Below are 13,230 nucleotides of genomic sequence, written 5' to 3'. Positions count from 1 at the left end.
CCCCGTAACCAGGTGCCATCCCCCTTTGTCCCCCCCCCCCCATTTACCCCGGCCCCCCCAAACCTTATGGGACCAAACCTCAACCCCCTTTTTTCCCCGGCCGGCGGTCATTTCCTTCCCCCCCCCCCCCCCCCCCTTCTTCTTCGTATGCCGATCTCGAATTGTGATCTCTAAACTCCCCACACACTGTGCCTCATCAATGCAGAGTGCGACCGACCATTAAGCCATCATGAAGGCGCTCTTCTCCAAGGGCTCCAAGAATGGGGTGAGTGACCATACATCCGCACAGCCATGCTCGCTCAACCTGGTAGCACAGCAGATGCTTCGGTCCCCGTGAGACCATTCGGATTGGGACCGCCACTGACTGGGACTTTCACTTGCGCAGGCTTCAAACCCCCCGGCCACGGCGCCACCCGTGAAAAAAGACTTCCAGGTACCGCAGATTTCCCCTCTGGAAAAGAGGCTGCAGGACATGGGTCCCATCCGCGACGACGGCAGCGACAAGTTTTATGGAATGGAAAATGTGAGTCACGGACTTCCCCGGAGTCTGCTGAGACCGCAACGGCACTGACCACAATCCCCCCGCGCTTTCAGTATGGAAACACTTGTTACTGTAACTCCATCCTGCAATGTCTCTATTACTCAGTGCCCTTCCGCGAAGCCGTCATCAACTACCCACAACGCACACCCATGGACAGCCTCGAGGCTGCCCTCGCGAAGAACCTACGTTACCAGAACCCAAATGCCCACCTCGAAGCCGAGGCGCTGGCTGCCCGACAAAAGGCCTCGTCCCCACCATCCGCGCGCCAGGCCGGTGTGCCCCCAAATCCCAACCAGAAGCCGGAGGACAAGGAGTCGCCGGAATACAAGAAGAAAGTGGCACTTCAGACCCTGCCGATTTTGGAAACCAAGAACAATGCGACCAGTTATGGGATGTCGGAGTCCTTGTTCACTTCGCTCAAGGACATCTTCGAATCGGTCGTAGGAAGCCAAGCACGCATTGGTATCGTTCGCCCGCAGCAGTTCTTGGACATTCTCCGTCGCGAGCACGAGATGTTCCGGACCGCCATGCACCAGGATGCGCATGAGTTTTTGAATTTGCTCCTCAACGAGGTCGTCGCCAATGTGGAAACGGAAGCCACGAAGCAGGCATTCATCGACAAGGCTCTGCCACCAACAGCAAGTGCCGACTCCTTGGGAATGGTGCCATCTAGCACGGGTTCGAAATCGCCCAATACTACCAGATGGGTTCACGAGCTGTTCGAGGGGACTCTGACGTCCGAGACCAAGTGTCTCACCTGTGAAAAGGTGTCGCAGCGAGACGAAGTATTCTTGGATTTATCGGTGGATCTCGAGCAGCATTCGTCCGTGACCTCTTGTCTGAGAAAGTTCTCGGCCGAGGAGATGCTCTGTGAGCGGAATAAGTTCCACTGCGACAACTGCGGCGGACTGCAAGAAGCGGAAAAGCGGATGAAGATCAAACGTTTGCCACGTGTGCTGGCTTTGCATTTGAAGCGTTTCAAATACACAGAGGACTTGCAGCGACTGCAGAAGCTGTTCCATCGCGTCGTCTATCCCTACCATCTTCGTCTATTTAACACCACGGACGATGCCGAGGATCCAGACCGTCTTTACGAATTGTATGCGGTGGTGGTGCACATTGGCGGAGGACCGTATCACGGCCACTACGTTGCCATTATCAAGACCGAAGACCGTGGCTGGCTGCTGTTCGACGACGAGCTCGTGGAACCAGTTGACAAAAGTTACGTGCGCAACTTCTTTGGAGATCGACCCGGACTCGCATGTGCCTATGTTCTTTTCTATCAAGAGACAACTATCGAGGCTGTCCTGCGCGAGCAGGCGCAAGAGAATCAGGCCCCCATGGCCGGGGCAGCCGAAACAAGCGAGGCCGGCAAGGCTAATGGGTCTCCCTTCTCACCACCTCTCGCCCATGCCCAAAGTGCATCACAGGTGCCTCCTGATCACACAACCCCCTTCACTCCTCTCAACCGAATCCCAACCGCACCCCAACTGCACACCTACCCAGAAGAACCCTCGGAGCCCCAAGCAGCTTCGCCGCGAGCCGTTCAACCGCCTCTCCCTCCAATCCCTGACGAACAAACCACCCCATTGAGCCCAAAGAAGAGTGATCACCAACTACGGAAAGAACGTCGGGCGATAGAGAAAGAGAAGGAGAAGAACGAAAGAAATCGCCAGAAAGAGCAGGAGATGTACAACCGAGAAATGCAGCGACGAGAGGCAGAGGAGTTGAGAAGAGCCATCGAGGCCAGCAAAGCCGACACAGCCGACCTCGCTGCTGAAAATGGATCACCAAGGAAGTCGACCGGGTTCGGCTTTTTGAAACGAGGCAGCCGAAGTTTCAGCCACCGACTCAGCAAGGAGAAAGAGCCCCGAGTCTCCATGTCTGACATGGCGACAGCGCCGCTCCTTGCAGAAGCCGTGCCAGAAGCATCCCTCGAGACAGAGCCGCCAGTCCAGTCGCCTGTTTCCCCGAGACATTTCCCTCCCATCTCCCACCCTAAGCAACCCAAACAACCCATCCGGACCTCGGAGCCCCTGGCCAAAGACCTAGCCAAAGACCTGGTCAAAGACCAACCCACCAACCACACGCGGCCCGGCCATACCCCTCGATGGAGATCTTTCAGTTTCAAGAAGGTGGCATGAACTACAATCAATGTTTTTTTCGTTTCCAGACAGCACTTATTCTTTTTCATCTCACGTCTTCAGCTCGACTTTCACGGAGATACCCCCTATCATCTTAGCACCTTGCACATATGAGCGCAAATTTTGCTTCTGCACATAGCTTCCTTATGGATGTACTATCATGTTCTTATGATCTGCGCCTCCTCCATCTTCCATTCTTCTGTGGAGGTCCTCGATCCCCGCCGGGGTATTTCCACAGCCATGTCTTTCTAGACTCTGTTGGATCTCAGATCCGGTTCTTTTTTTAACATCCCTTTTCCTTTCCTTTCCTTTTCTGCTCTTCCCATTGTACTTTGCTCTTTGATCTGTATTTTTTTCTTCTTCTTTCTTGCTGCTATTGCTTTTCACCACTGCCGCTCCTTGTATCATGTACAAGCTACACTGACAGGATCGACACCTGGCAGGTTTGCGAAAAGAGGCGTATTGGGTTTGCTGCTTGCTGTCTTGTCTTTTGCTGGCGAGCGTGGGTCTCTCGGATTTGGGCGTTTTAAACTATTCTTACATATCTCATTTCAAGTTATGAGCGAATCTTTCTCTTTTTTGGTTTGACTTCTGCGTATATGCAGTGTTCATTCTGGTCGTCCATGCATGGTAAAAAGATGGTAAAAGGCCGGTCATCGGCGCGGATAAAAAATAAGAGAAAAAATACAAGATACAGGTCTGCAAATCACCATATCCCACTTACTCCCTAACACCTAACACCTCCGCGAAAGCATGTCATAAAAGAAAAAAAAAAAAAATCAAGGCGCAGGAATGAGCCCGACGGCATCCAACCCCGTCTCGACGATTATGTCGCGGAGAGAAGTGAGATCAAGGTCAAGACGATCGGTGCCCTGGCGGCCTGGCTCAACCACGCCGTCGAAGATGTCTTCTCGAGTCAAGTAGATAGGTCGTTCGACGGGGCCTCGAACCGGGAAGATCCTGTTGCTCCAGACCATTCTCGCATTGCCTGTGGTGTCCCGGCCCCAGAGTTCGATTGTGCCGGCGATTCCGCTCTTGCACCGGAAGAATTTGATCAGGATAACCTTGCGTACAGTTGGGCCAACACCCTCTAGCCAGACTTTCGCAGCCTGCACTAGGCTTGAGTAGGTTTGGCTGAAGCCAACCTCCATGACCACGGTTGGATGACCAGTTGCGGGGTTGCCCCTGGGAGTGATATATGTATCAGGCTCTTTCTCATCGCCGACGTAGCCAGGAAATTGCGCCGTTACTCGCGGGCTTGCCATCACCCTCACGCGCCGCACCTCAACTTGTGTAAGCTGACCGTTGAAATTCCACTGTAAAAGCTGATCGAAGAACCAGGCGAGTGGAGCCTCATGGGTAAAACTCGGTATTTTGAGGGTAAGTACTTTTTTGCGAAGGAAGAAGCCTTTTCGGACGTGTGGGTGTTTTTGATCCAGAAGTTGAAGTAGGTTGTGTCCGACCTCCTCAGTCACGGAAGTCAAGACAAGAAACGAATAAAGCGACTGTTTGAAAAATCCGCTATCTTCGATAACACTCAGTGCCTGGTCTGCACTTTTGATTTTTTCTAATGAGATTTCGGTGTCTCGGTCCACATCATCGGTATCTGTTGGTGATTGCTGGGCTGATTTTGTCGGTGGGTGGTTTTCCTTAGAGCTGTCACTGCCTATGGATGTAGTATCTTTCTGTGAGTCCATGGTCATGAGAATATTTTGTTTTGTTGAAAAGGTATAGCTGAATGTGTAAGAGGTGCAAGTCACTATAGAGTAGCTAGCTACCACGTGACCAGGCCAGGATAATGGTAGATTACAACATAGATACCTACAATATAGTTTGTACGGAAACCACTAACAAAATTAAGTCATTTTTATCACATCTTCATCGTCAACAACTGCTTTTACGCTAGTAATTTTCTTGTTTTTTAACAACCGAGTACAGTACTTTTTCTTCTTTTCTAATTTTCTAATTCCAGGACTCTCTCTCTCTCTCTCTCTACCACTCAGTGTCCCCCCCTCAGCATCAATAACGTCCTGCATACGCTGAGGAATAGTCTCAATGACCCTCACTCACCCTCTCATTTGGAATAGCATCCCACGCTTGTTGGACTATACGCCGTATAGTATCCAGATTCCGCTCGTAACGTGGATAGTTACGCTGGAATCAATCCTTCATTAGATCCCATAGAGATTCAATGGGGTTTCGATCAGGTGAGTACGCCGGCCAATCTAGCAAAACAGCACCCATTAACCGAAGTAATGCTTTTGTTGCTCGGGCTTTATGAGACGGCGCTCCGTCTTGTATAACATAGCTCTCACCCCGGCCACGAACCAAACGCCTGATTAAAGGGCATATATGCCCTTGATACCAGTCTGCGTTTATTGTCCCCCAATTCTTCTCCCAGAAAATCGATCCCCAGAACATCCAGGCAACTTGTTTAAGCCTGTCTTTGTGTATACATTCGTTCTCAAACCGCTCGTGGGTAATATATGTTCTCTTATGACAACTAGAAGAAACCTAGGTTTCATTAGTTAGTCTAAAAGACCTTATCCAATCTTCGAAGGTCTAATCTCAGTGGTCGAGATTAAATTAAAGGCGACGCCGTCGGTTCCGTTCACTTAAAAACTTTTTCGCTTAGCAACGTAACGACGAAGGCCATGAACCTTTAAAAACGTTCGAAAGGTTACCTCGCTATAAGGTAGATCCAACTCGCGAATTACTTCTTGAGAAGTCATTCTCCGAGTACCCTAGTCTCGTCGAATAAAGGCTTCGATGTTACGTGCCAATTCGATCCAGAAGAAAGAGTGCAATGCAAACCAAATTCTAAGTACAAGGGAAGAAGGGAAAAGAGAAAAACTACTGTGCACTTGTTCCTCCCCTTTTATACCTTGTGTTTGCATTCAATGCAAAAGTCGCAATTTCCTCGCTTAATCCTGTTGCTGATTCTGGAAGGAGCGAGGGTACGAGGGTGTAGGTCGTTCCTGCCGGTTTGGCAAGTGCGATCCTTCCCAGATCGTCACATTCGATAGCTAGAAAAGATAGACATCGGAAAGTAGGACAGCTTCGTCGAGATCGGGTAGTGTCATATGATTGGCTCGTTTTCCGACAAGGAAGATGGCGCATTTAGGGGCGGATTCCTCGGTGGGGATATAGACACTAATCGGAGGGAAGATGGGCTCGATATTGAGTAGTAATTGTTTATATGTATGGAAATCTGGAGGTCGAGCAAAACATTGATCCCACAAAATTGCTTTCATCTCTAGAAACACATATTGACAGTACCAACCATGCCCGCATCCTTCGATCTCCACGGCAAAGTCGCCCTGATCACCGGTGCCGGTCGAGGCCTTGGCGCGTCCATCGCCAAAGAGCTCGCCTCACACGGTGCATTATGTCGTGGTCAACTATGCTCACGCCGCTGGGCCAGCACAGGGCGTTATCGAAGCCATTCAGGCTTTGCCCGGCAGCCCACGCGCTATCGCCATCCAAGCAGATGTGACCAAGCCGTCGGAGGTGACGCAGTTGTTTGAAAAAAACATTGGAGCACTTTAGCAAGATCGATATCGTCATGTCCAACTCGGGGATGGAAGCCTTCTCCGCGGAGGAGGATGTGACAGAGGACCTGTATGACAAGGCCTTTGCGCTGAACACACGCGCCCAGTTCTTCATCGCCCAGCATGCTCTGAAGTACGGCTCTGAGGGGGGCCGTCTGATCCTGATCTCGTCCGTAGCGGCCAACATGACAGGTGTTAAGAATCACGCTCTTTATGCTGGCTCCAAGGCCGCCGTCGAAGGTTTTACTCGCAGCTTCGCTTGCTGACTGTGGTCCTAAGAAGATGACCGTCAACGCGGTGGCCCTTGGAGGTATTCTGACCGACATGTATCTCGAGAACTCGTGGTACTACGCCCCCAATGGTTATCCTGGTATGCCTATGGAGCAGATTGATAAGGGTATCGCCAGCCTGTACCCGCTGGGACGCAGAGCTCAACCACTCGATGTTGCTCGGGTTGTGTGTTTTTAGGCCTCGGAAGAGGGGGAATGGATTAATGGTATGTTCGCCATGATTTCAATCTCCCCGCCCATGGATGACTTTGCTAACTTCTCCCCAATGTATTAGGCCAAGTGATCAAGCTGACTGGTAGATCCAGTGTGTAGAGAAGGTAGACACGATGCACTTTACACTTAGTTCGCAGTATTTGAATTCTCCTAGTGCTTGGAGATTATATGCATGTGGCCTTCAAATGTTCTTTCAAATGTTGTTTGGTAGCTACAGACACTTACAAATATAGATCCACGAGTATTTAAATTGGAATCCATCCACATGTCGAAATCCATGCCTGCTACTTAGTCCGTCCCCAGTATCGGATCGTAGAGAAAGCAACTCAATGTTCAACAACACCGCCCTGGCAAGCGAATAGGGGAGGATGATTCCCAATGGAGCTCTGGCTGCCCCGTGCGTCCATTTATCAAGGGCTCGACTCGCAAAATCTCTGAAATATAGACAGTCACCGGACAAGGGGCGAAAAATACGGCATCAGAAGGTCCAGATGTCGGACATCCGCGGGGACAATCCGCCCGAAAACGTCCAGTTCCGAATGTCCGTTGGGAGGGTTGTGATAATATAGGAAGCCTTGCCAATCTTTATATTTATCAAATCGATGGGCCCTCGCAACTTATTGTCTTCCAAGTTTCGCCATCACCAACCCCACATTATGGTCTCCGATAGCAAATGCGATGTTCTGGCCCTGTCGCCTTCATGGCTGCACTGACGCTGGCTCGCTACAACATCGATGTTCGAGTGATTGACGTGCATTCTCGGCGCATCCAGACTGGGCATGCGGGAGGTGAGTTTACTTATTTTTGTCGTGAAAAACAAGAAAAGCCGGCATTGACATACGCGAGCCAGGTATCCAACCTCGCACCCAGGAAGTCCTGCAGACTCTAAACATCCATCACCACCTGGACATCCTGGGTAAACACGTCAGTGGGATGGCTTTTTGGGCCAACAACGATCTCGGTCAGCTCGATTGCACCTATGTTGGCCAGGAGGTTCAAACCACGACTCCCTTCCCATGGATCCTGAGCGTGCCACAGCGAGAGACAGAGCGGGCCTTTGATGAAGAGCTACAGGCGCATGGTTATCAAGTGGATCGACCTGTGGAGCTGATCAATTTCACTTACGTCGAAGATGACCCCTAGTATCCTCTGCATGTTCTTGTCAAGCACGGATATTCGAATGTCCTCTCTACTATTCGCACCAAATATCTCTTGGGTGCCGACGGGGCTGGCAGCAAGACCCGTTAGCTGCTAGGTATTGAATGGGAGAAGCATGGAAGCCAGGGCGAGGTCTGGTGTGTGGCTGATATGCAATTGGACAGCAACTTTCCAGAACTACGCCGGCGATAGGAACCGTTGATTCAGATAATTGGGTTTTGCGGCTGTCTGACCAGGCAGTGCCGCGACGCTACCATCTGCCGGATCCGCCAAGGGGCGCATGATGTTGATCCCCAATTCGTTGGATACAAACGGGGTGTACACCCTGCTTAATGAGGACGATCTCCGCCAGATGGCCGAGGAGGGCCCCAAGGCTCACCCCATGAATGGTCACACCAGATACAGCGATGTGGCTCTGGAAGATCTGCTACGGCAGAAAGTGCGTGATATTGCCGGCAGCTACTATGGAGATCGATCAGATCCTCTAAATCAGCCAATACTGCCTGCAACAGCGCATCGTGGACTAGTTCTGGGACGGAAAGCGCGTGTTCATTATGGGAGATGCGTGCCATACACACAGCACCTCGGCTGCTCAGGGGCTGAACACTAGCGTGGCCGATGCTTTCAACCTAACATGGAAGCTGGCATTGGTGCTGCAGGGGAGGGCCCACGCAAACCTGATGGAGACTTATGCTCTGGAGCGACGGCAGATGGCAAAGGAGCTGATTGACTTTGATGTTCAGTTCTCGCATCTGTTCTCGCGCAAGGATTTCCGTGAGGATACGCAATTCCAGGATACATACAAGAAGGCACAGGGCTTCACCTCTGGAGTTGGTCACCAGTACCAGCCAGGACCTTTGACACGGCCCTGCGAAGCACCCTTCGTGGTCGACTGCCAAGCAGTCGAGCCATTAACCCCCGGCAAGCGACTGTATCCGGTGGATCTCTATCGCCATCTTGACGGAATAGCGGCCAACTTGCTCAACGAACCCCCCTCCAATGGACGCTTTCACTTGTTTGCATTTGTTGGATCGGCGATCCAAGAGGGTCGTTTGGGCCCACTGACAGACTACCTGGCGTCGCCCAAGTCGGCCCTCTCGTGTTTTGGTGCGTCCAGTCAGACCTGAGGCTTCGAGGATATCTTCTACACTAACCCGCAGAACCGGAATTGCATCGTGGACCTGTTTCTGGTGCATACCAACAGCCGCTACGAGGTCAATCTAGACGCCTTGCCAGCACCGCTGCCGCAGTGGAAGTACCGAATCTACGAAGAACCTCATGCTTCAGGGCATGCTTTATTAGGCGTGGATCCCCGCGTGGGTGCACTGGCTTTGGTGAGGCCAGACGGAGTGATTAGTCTAGTGGTTGGTCTGGAAGATGATTACAAGGTGACAGCGCCTTTGCGGGGGTATTTGATCTAGATGAAGCTTGCTTTGGTTTCTCCTTTTTTTCTTTTGTCAATATGAGTTAGGTGTTAGACATGGGGTGGATTAGATAGTCCGAACGCTAAGCTTAGCCCTAAGCCAAGTCCGTCACACGGCGTTGGTAGAATACCGTTCCCGACTCCGTATGGAACTCAATTCACTTTGAAAGACACCTAACTATTAGCAATAAGCAACTTGAACTTGGAGGATGCCTAAACGAGGATGCAGTATTGTATTCATTCTTTCGAATAGTCGTGAACTGTCTGTTCAATCACATGGATCCAGTATGACAAATTTGTGCATATATAACTATTTAGAGAGGAGAGAAATTCAATGATCTAGTAAACAATATAATCTGATCCAACGGAACATCTGGAGCTCACGCCGACTCTGCCACTTTCTCCTCCTCCTCCTCCTCCTCCTCCTCCTCCTCCTTCTCCTCCTTCACACTCCTCTATCCAACTCCCTATGCGAAGACAAACTGCGCACAAGATAGCGCGTCATTCAAATGTCCACGCAAGAGGATCTGCGCTCTAGGCGGGAGGAGCTGCGCTGAACCGGATGAAATGAATTATTTGCTTCTTTAGTTAATTATTTAGTTAGTTAACTAGTTAGTTAACTATGCAGACACAGATGACTAAGTAATGAGTTTTACCATCACAACAGTAGAAGAAAAAGTCCATGATTTCTAGGGATGAAATTGTAGGCGCTTTTCGGTGACTCAACGTTGATTCGCTCACAGATGAGGTGATCAGAATAAGAAATATGAGTCTGTCATTGCGGGTTGAATATCTCCCACAAAGTCTCAATTTAAGAGGGCCGTGATTTGTATAAATTTTTCGCTGATATACGCGTAATATTGCTGTTCTGTAAAGAAATGGCCCAACCGACGTGTAGTCACTTGACTCTGGCAGAATTGAATTGATGCCTTCTGTGTAAGGCAAAATAAGGCAGAACCAGGCAGAGGGGGGCCCCGTTAGCCAAGGGGGTCCCTATTACAATCCCCTACACATATTCACGTAAACCATGTCGCGATCAGTGTCCATTGCAATTCTAGCATTTTGGGTATATAGTTACAAGCCAGAAGTAATCAAAACGAACTCGAGGGGAAGACGGGCTATTCGCTGCACGCCACCACCGTTCCTGTCATCTCAAACAACGCCTTAACCCAGCGCAGCATGAAGTAGACGCCTGGCAGCGGTTTTTCAGTACCACCCCTCTGCCCTCGGTATGCTCCTCGCTCGTGCATGGATCATGCCCCATTTCACTCTTTGTCATTAATGATATAGTGTCGGATTCCGAATAGCTCATCGGAGGGGAGGTCACAGCGCAAGTCAAGTCGTAGTGAACAGTGATGTAGATTTGGCAGGGCAGCTGGGTCACTATGCAGCTGGGTTGCGACGGATGCGGGAGTTCGACATTCGGCGCGTGGAGGAAATAGCGAAAAAGCGAAATTTAACCAAGGACCAGCTCGTAGACAATGATGACTGTGTTGATGACGATAAGGGGTACTGGATGCGCGGATGTGTTAGCTATGTATCTATCCCATCGGGCCGTGGCTGGCGTCTCGGTTATCGAGTAGAACAGCTTGCGACTTATTCAGGTTGAAAGCTGTCACTCAGATTCGAGATAAAGGACCGGGGTTGTATGGTCGCGGGGTTGGGAAACGTACTGCGCATTACGGTCCGCACACTGGCGATCAGGTCGACGGACTTGGCTTTCACGCTTGTGCTATCGTATGTTGCGCCGAAGCCTGGCTCGGGTTGTGTGCGACCCATTCCGACTGTATGTTTCCGGTATTCATTAGGTTTTATTCTTCTAGACGGGCTGTAGCTGGGAGGGACGTACCGCGAGCTAGGAAGCGGTCCTCGGAGAGGACGGCGATGGCATTGATGATGAGGACGATGACTGGAGGGCGGGTTATTAGCATAAGCTGGAGAGTTGGAATAACAAGTACATACCGTAAAACAGCTTCCCAAGGCCGAAGAAGAAAAACATCTTTGCGGGTTGGGGAAGATGTTAAAGGTGAAGTGCGGGAGGCGCCAGATCTCCGGATTTACACTCCTCGGATGCAGTCACCATGGGATATAGTTCGTTCGCTCTGTACAACAACACAAGCTAACAAGCTAACGGTTCTTATAGCATATGCGATTCTCGCTCTTCTCTTCCCAGCCTTGATCCTCCTTCATCTCCTCGTCGCTCCATACACCAAAGTCGAGGAGTCGTTCCACGTCCAGGCCGTACATGATATTTTGGCCAACGGGTTGCCAAATGGCTTTAATGACCTGAATCTCAATCGCACCGACTATGACCATTTCTCTTTCCCCGGGGCTGTTCCCCGGAGCGCTCTTGGCGCTATGGCGCTCGCGATGCTTTCGAAGCCTGTGATCTTGTTGAATGAGGGGATCAACCGACAGATATTAGGTACGGCATAGATAATAGTGCGATACATCAAGCAAACTAACACCGACATCCAGCTCGAGCTATCCTGGGCCTACTCAATGCCTCCTCCCTAGCAATATATGCAAGAGGCCTGCGCCATAGCTTCGGCCAGCTAACAGCCATCTGGTATATCCTACTCCAAGCAAGCCAGTTCCACTTGATATTCTATGCCTCAAGGCCATTATCAAACATGTTCGCCTTCAGCATCACAACACTAGCAATGTTTCTGCTTCTCCCAGGCCCTCGTCCAACATCAGACCAAAAGAAATGCGGCTTAGCACTCGCGCTCCTCACCACGGCAGGCGTAGTCTTCCGCTCCGAGTTAGCCCTCCTAGTCGGAACCCAGACTCTCTTCCTGCTAGCAACAAGACGGATCAACCTCCAACACACCATCATCGCGGGCCTAGTAGGCCTCACCACCGGGCTCGCCCTCACCATCTATCTCGACAGCACCTTCTGGCAACGCTTCCCCCTCTGGCCGGAGTTCGAAGCCTTCCGCTTCAACGTCCTAGCAGGCCAGTCCTCCGAATGGGGTACCGAGCCATGGTCCTTCTACTTCCTAAATTCCCTCCCCCGCCTCCTCTCCAATCCCCTCTCCTACCTCCTCGCCATCCCCGTCGCACTACGCCAACCCGCCACGCGCTCCCCCGCCCTGGCACTTCTCATCCCGGCGCTTTCCTTCGTCGCCCTGTACAGCTTCCAGCCACACAAGGAATGGCGCTTCATCGTCTACATCATCCCCTCCCTGACGGCAGTAGCAGCCCTCGGCGCCGCATATCTCTGGACGCACCGCTCGCGCTCTGTTTTCGCCCGACTGGCGACACGCGCCCTGGCCATTACGACACTCGCCACCTTCTGTCTGTCAAATCTCGTGCTCCTTCCTGCGTCTGCGGCAAATTACCCCGGTGGGCAGGCTCTCGACGCCATGCATTATCAACACTCTGTCCTCCACGATACGGGCTTGCGTTCTGAGAAGAGCAGCGCGCCGATCAATGTCTACTTAGGTAACCTCGCCTGCCAAACGGGCGTAACGCGCTTCGTGCAACAACACCCTTCGTCGGGGTGGGTATACGACAAAACCGAAGACAAGACTGTGAAAGCCACTAGTGGGTTCTGGGAGCCGTTCGATTATGTTGTTGTCGAGGCGGGTGATCAGGCCGGGTTCATGGATGCTGATGAGAGCAGTCTCCGGCGTGCGCTCCCTGCTTCGGACTGGGAGAGGGTGCTTGTGGTAGATTCGTTTGCGGGGGTCTCGATCTTGAAGCCTGGGACTCCTGCTACGGGAACTGCTGAGCGCCGTGTTATCGGTGCTGTTGCTGGTGTGCGTGCTGTTGGTTTGTTTGAGGGTCTGCGCGAGTATATGAGGAGTGCTTTGTTGCGTGGGTGGTGGGTTGAGGTTAAGATGAGACCGAGGGTTCAGGTGTTGAGGCGGGTGAGGGAGGGATCTAATGTTTAGTATGGTGGTAT

The 13,230-nt window shown here is 51.4% G+C and overlaps 8 protein-coding genes across 8 annotated transcripts; 6 read left to right on the top strand and 2 right to left on the bottom strand.

Moving 5' to 3' along the window:
- Positions 1–229: 229 nt before the first annotated feature.
- Positions 230–2,685, top strand: creB (uncharacterized protein; the record flags this gene model as incomplete). Its single annotated transcript, XM_039073212.1, has 3 exons — positions 230–265; positions 386–523; positions 595–2,685. The coding sequence occupies 3 exons, from the start codon at positions 230–232 to the stop codon at positions 2,683–2,685; spliced, it is 2,265 nt and encodes a 754-aa protein (XP_038928867.1).
- Positions 2,686–3,464: 779 nt separating this feature from the next.
- LCP9604111_5404 (uncharacterized protein) lies at positions 3,465–4,382 on the bottom strand (the record flags this gene model as incomplete). Its single annotated transcript, XM_039073211.1, has 1 exon — positions 3,465–4,382. One exon carries the CDS (start codon positions 4,380–4,382, stop codon positions 3,465–3,467), a length of 918 nt encoding a protein of 305 aa, XP_038928866.1.
- Positions 4,383–4,876: 494 nt separating this feature from the next.
- LCP9604111_5403 (uncharacterized protein) lies at positions 4,877–6,212 on the top strand (the record flags this gene model as incomplete). Its single annotated transcript, XM_039073210.1, has 3 exons — positions 4,877–4,892; positions 4,939–4,982; positions 5,946–6,212. The coding sequence occupies 3 exons, from the start codon at positions 4,877–4,879 to the stop codon at positions 6,210–6,212; spliced, it is 327 nt and encodes a 108-aa protein (XP_038928865.1).
- Positions 6,213–6,250: 38 nt separating this feature from the next.
- Positions 6,251–6,809, top strand: LCP9604111_5402 (uncharacterized protein; the record flags this gene model as incomplete). The annotated part of the gene is made up of 4 exons (XM_039073209.1): positions 6,251–6,405; positions 6,464–6,646; positions 6,705–6,732; positions 6,801–6,809. The coding sequence occupies 4 exons, from the start codon at positions 6,251–6,253 to the stop codon at positions 6,807–6,809; spliced, it is 375 nt and encodes a 124-aa protein (XP_038928864.1).
- Positions 6,810–7,439: 630 nt separating this feature from the next.
- On the top strand, positions 7,440–7,882 carry LCP9604111_5401 (FAD-dependent oxidoreductase; the record flags this gene model as incomplete). The annotated part of the gene is made up of 2 exons (XM_039073208.1): positions 7,440–7,527; positions 7,590–7,882. 2 exons carry the CDS (start codon positions 7,440–7,442, stop codon positions 7,880–7,882), a joined length of 381 nt encoding a protein of 126 aa, XP_038928863.1.
- Positions 7,883–8,180: 298 nt separating this feature from the next.
- Positions 8,181–9,024, top strand: LCP9604111_5400 (uncharacterized protein; the record flags this gene model as incomplete). Its single annotated transcript, XM_039073207.1, has 2 exons — positions 8,181–8,336; positions 8,425–9,024. The coding sequence occupies 2 exons, from the start codon at positions 8,181–8,183 to the stop codon at positions 9,022–9,024; spliced, it is 756 nt and encodes a 251-aa protein (XP_038928862.1).
- A 1,752-nt stretch (positions 9,025–10,776) lies between these two features.
- Positions 10,777–11,319, bottom strand: LCP9604111_5399 (YOS1 family protein; the record flags this gene model as incomplete). The annotated part of the gene is made up of 4 exons (XM_039073204.1): positions 10,777–10,832; positions 10,994–11,104; positions 11,170–11,229; positions 11,283–11,319. 4 exons carry the CDS (start codon positions 11,317–11,319, stop codon positions 10,777–10,779), a joined length of 264 nt encoding a protein of 87 aa, XP_038928861.1.
- An 82-nt stretch (positions 11,320–11,401) lies between these two features.
- LCP9604111_5398 (dolichyl-P-Man:Man(7)GlcNAc(2)-PP-dolichol alpha-1,6-mannosyltransferase) lies at positions 11,402–13,219 on the top strand (the record flags this gene model as incomplete). Its single annotated transcript, XM_039073203.1, has 3 exons — positions 11,402–11,411; positions 11,464–11,745; positions 11,799–13,219. 3 exons carry the CDS (start codon positions 11,402–11,404, stop codon positions 13,217–13,219), a joined length of 1,713 nt encoding a protein of 570 aa, XP_038928860.1.
- Between the last annotated feature and the right edge of the window lie 11 nt (positions 13,220–13,230).

Source organism: Penicillium roqueforti (genome assembly GCF_015533775.1).
Source record: "Penicillium roqueforti strain LCP96 04111 chromosome Unknown scaffold_12, whole genome shotgun sequence".
Lineage (NCBI taxonomy): Eukaryota > Fungi > Ascomycota > Eurotiomycetes > Eurotiales > Aspergillaceae > Penicillium > Penicillium roqueforti.
This window is presented reverse-complemented; position numbering and strand designations above follow the sequence as displayed.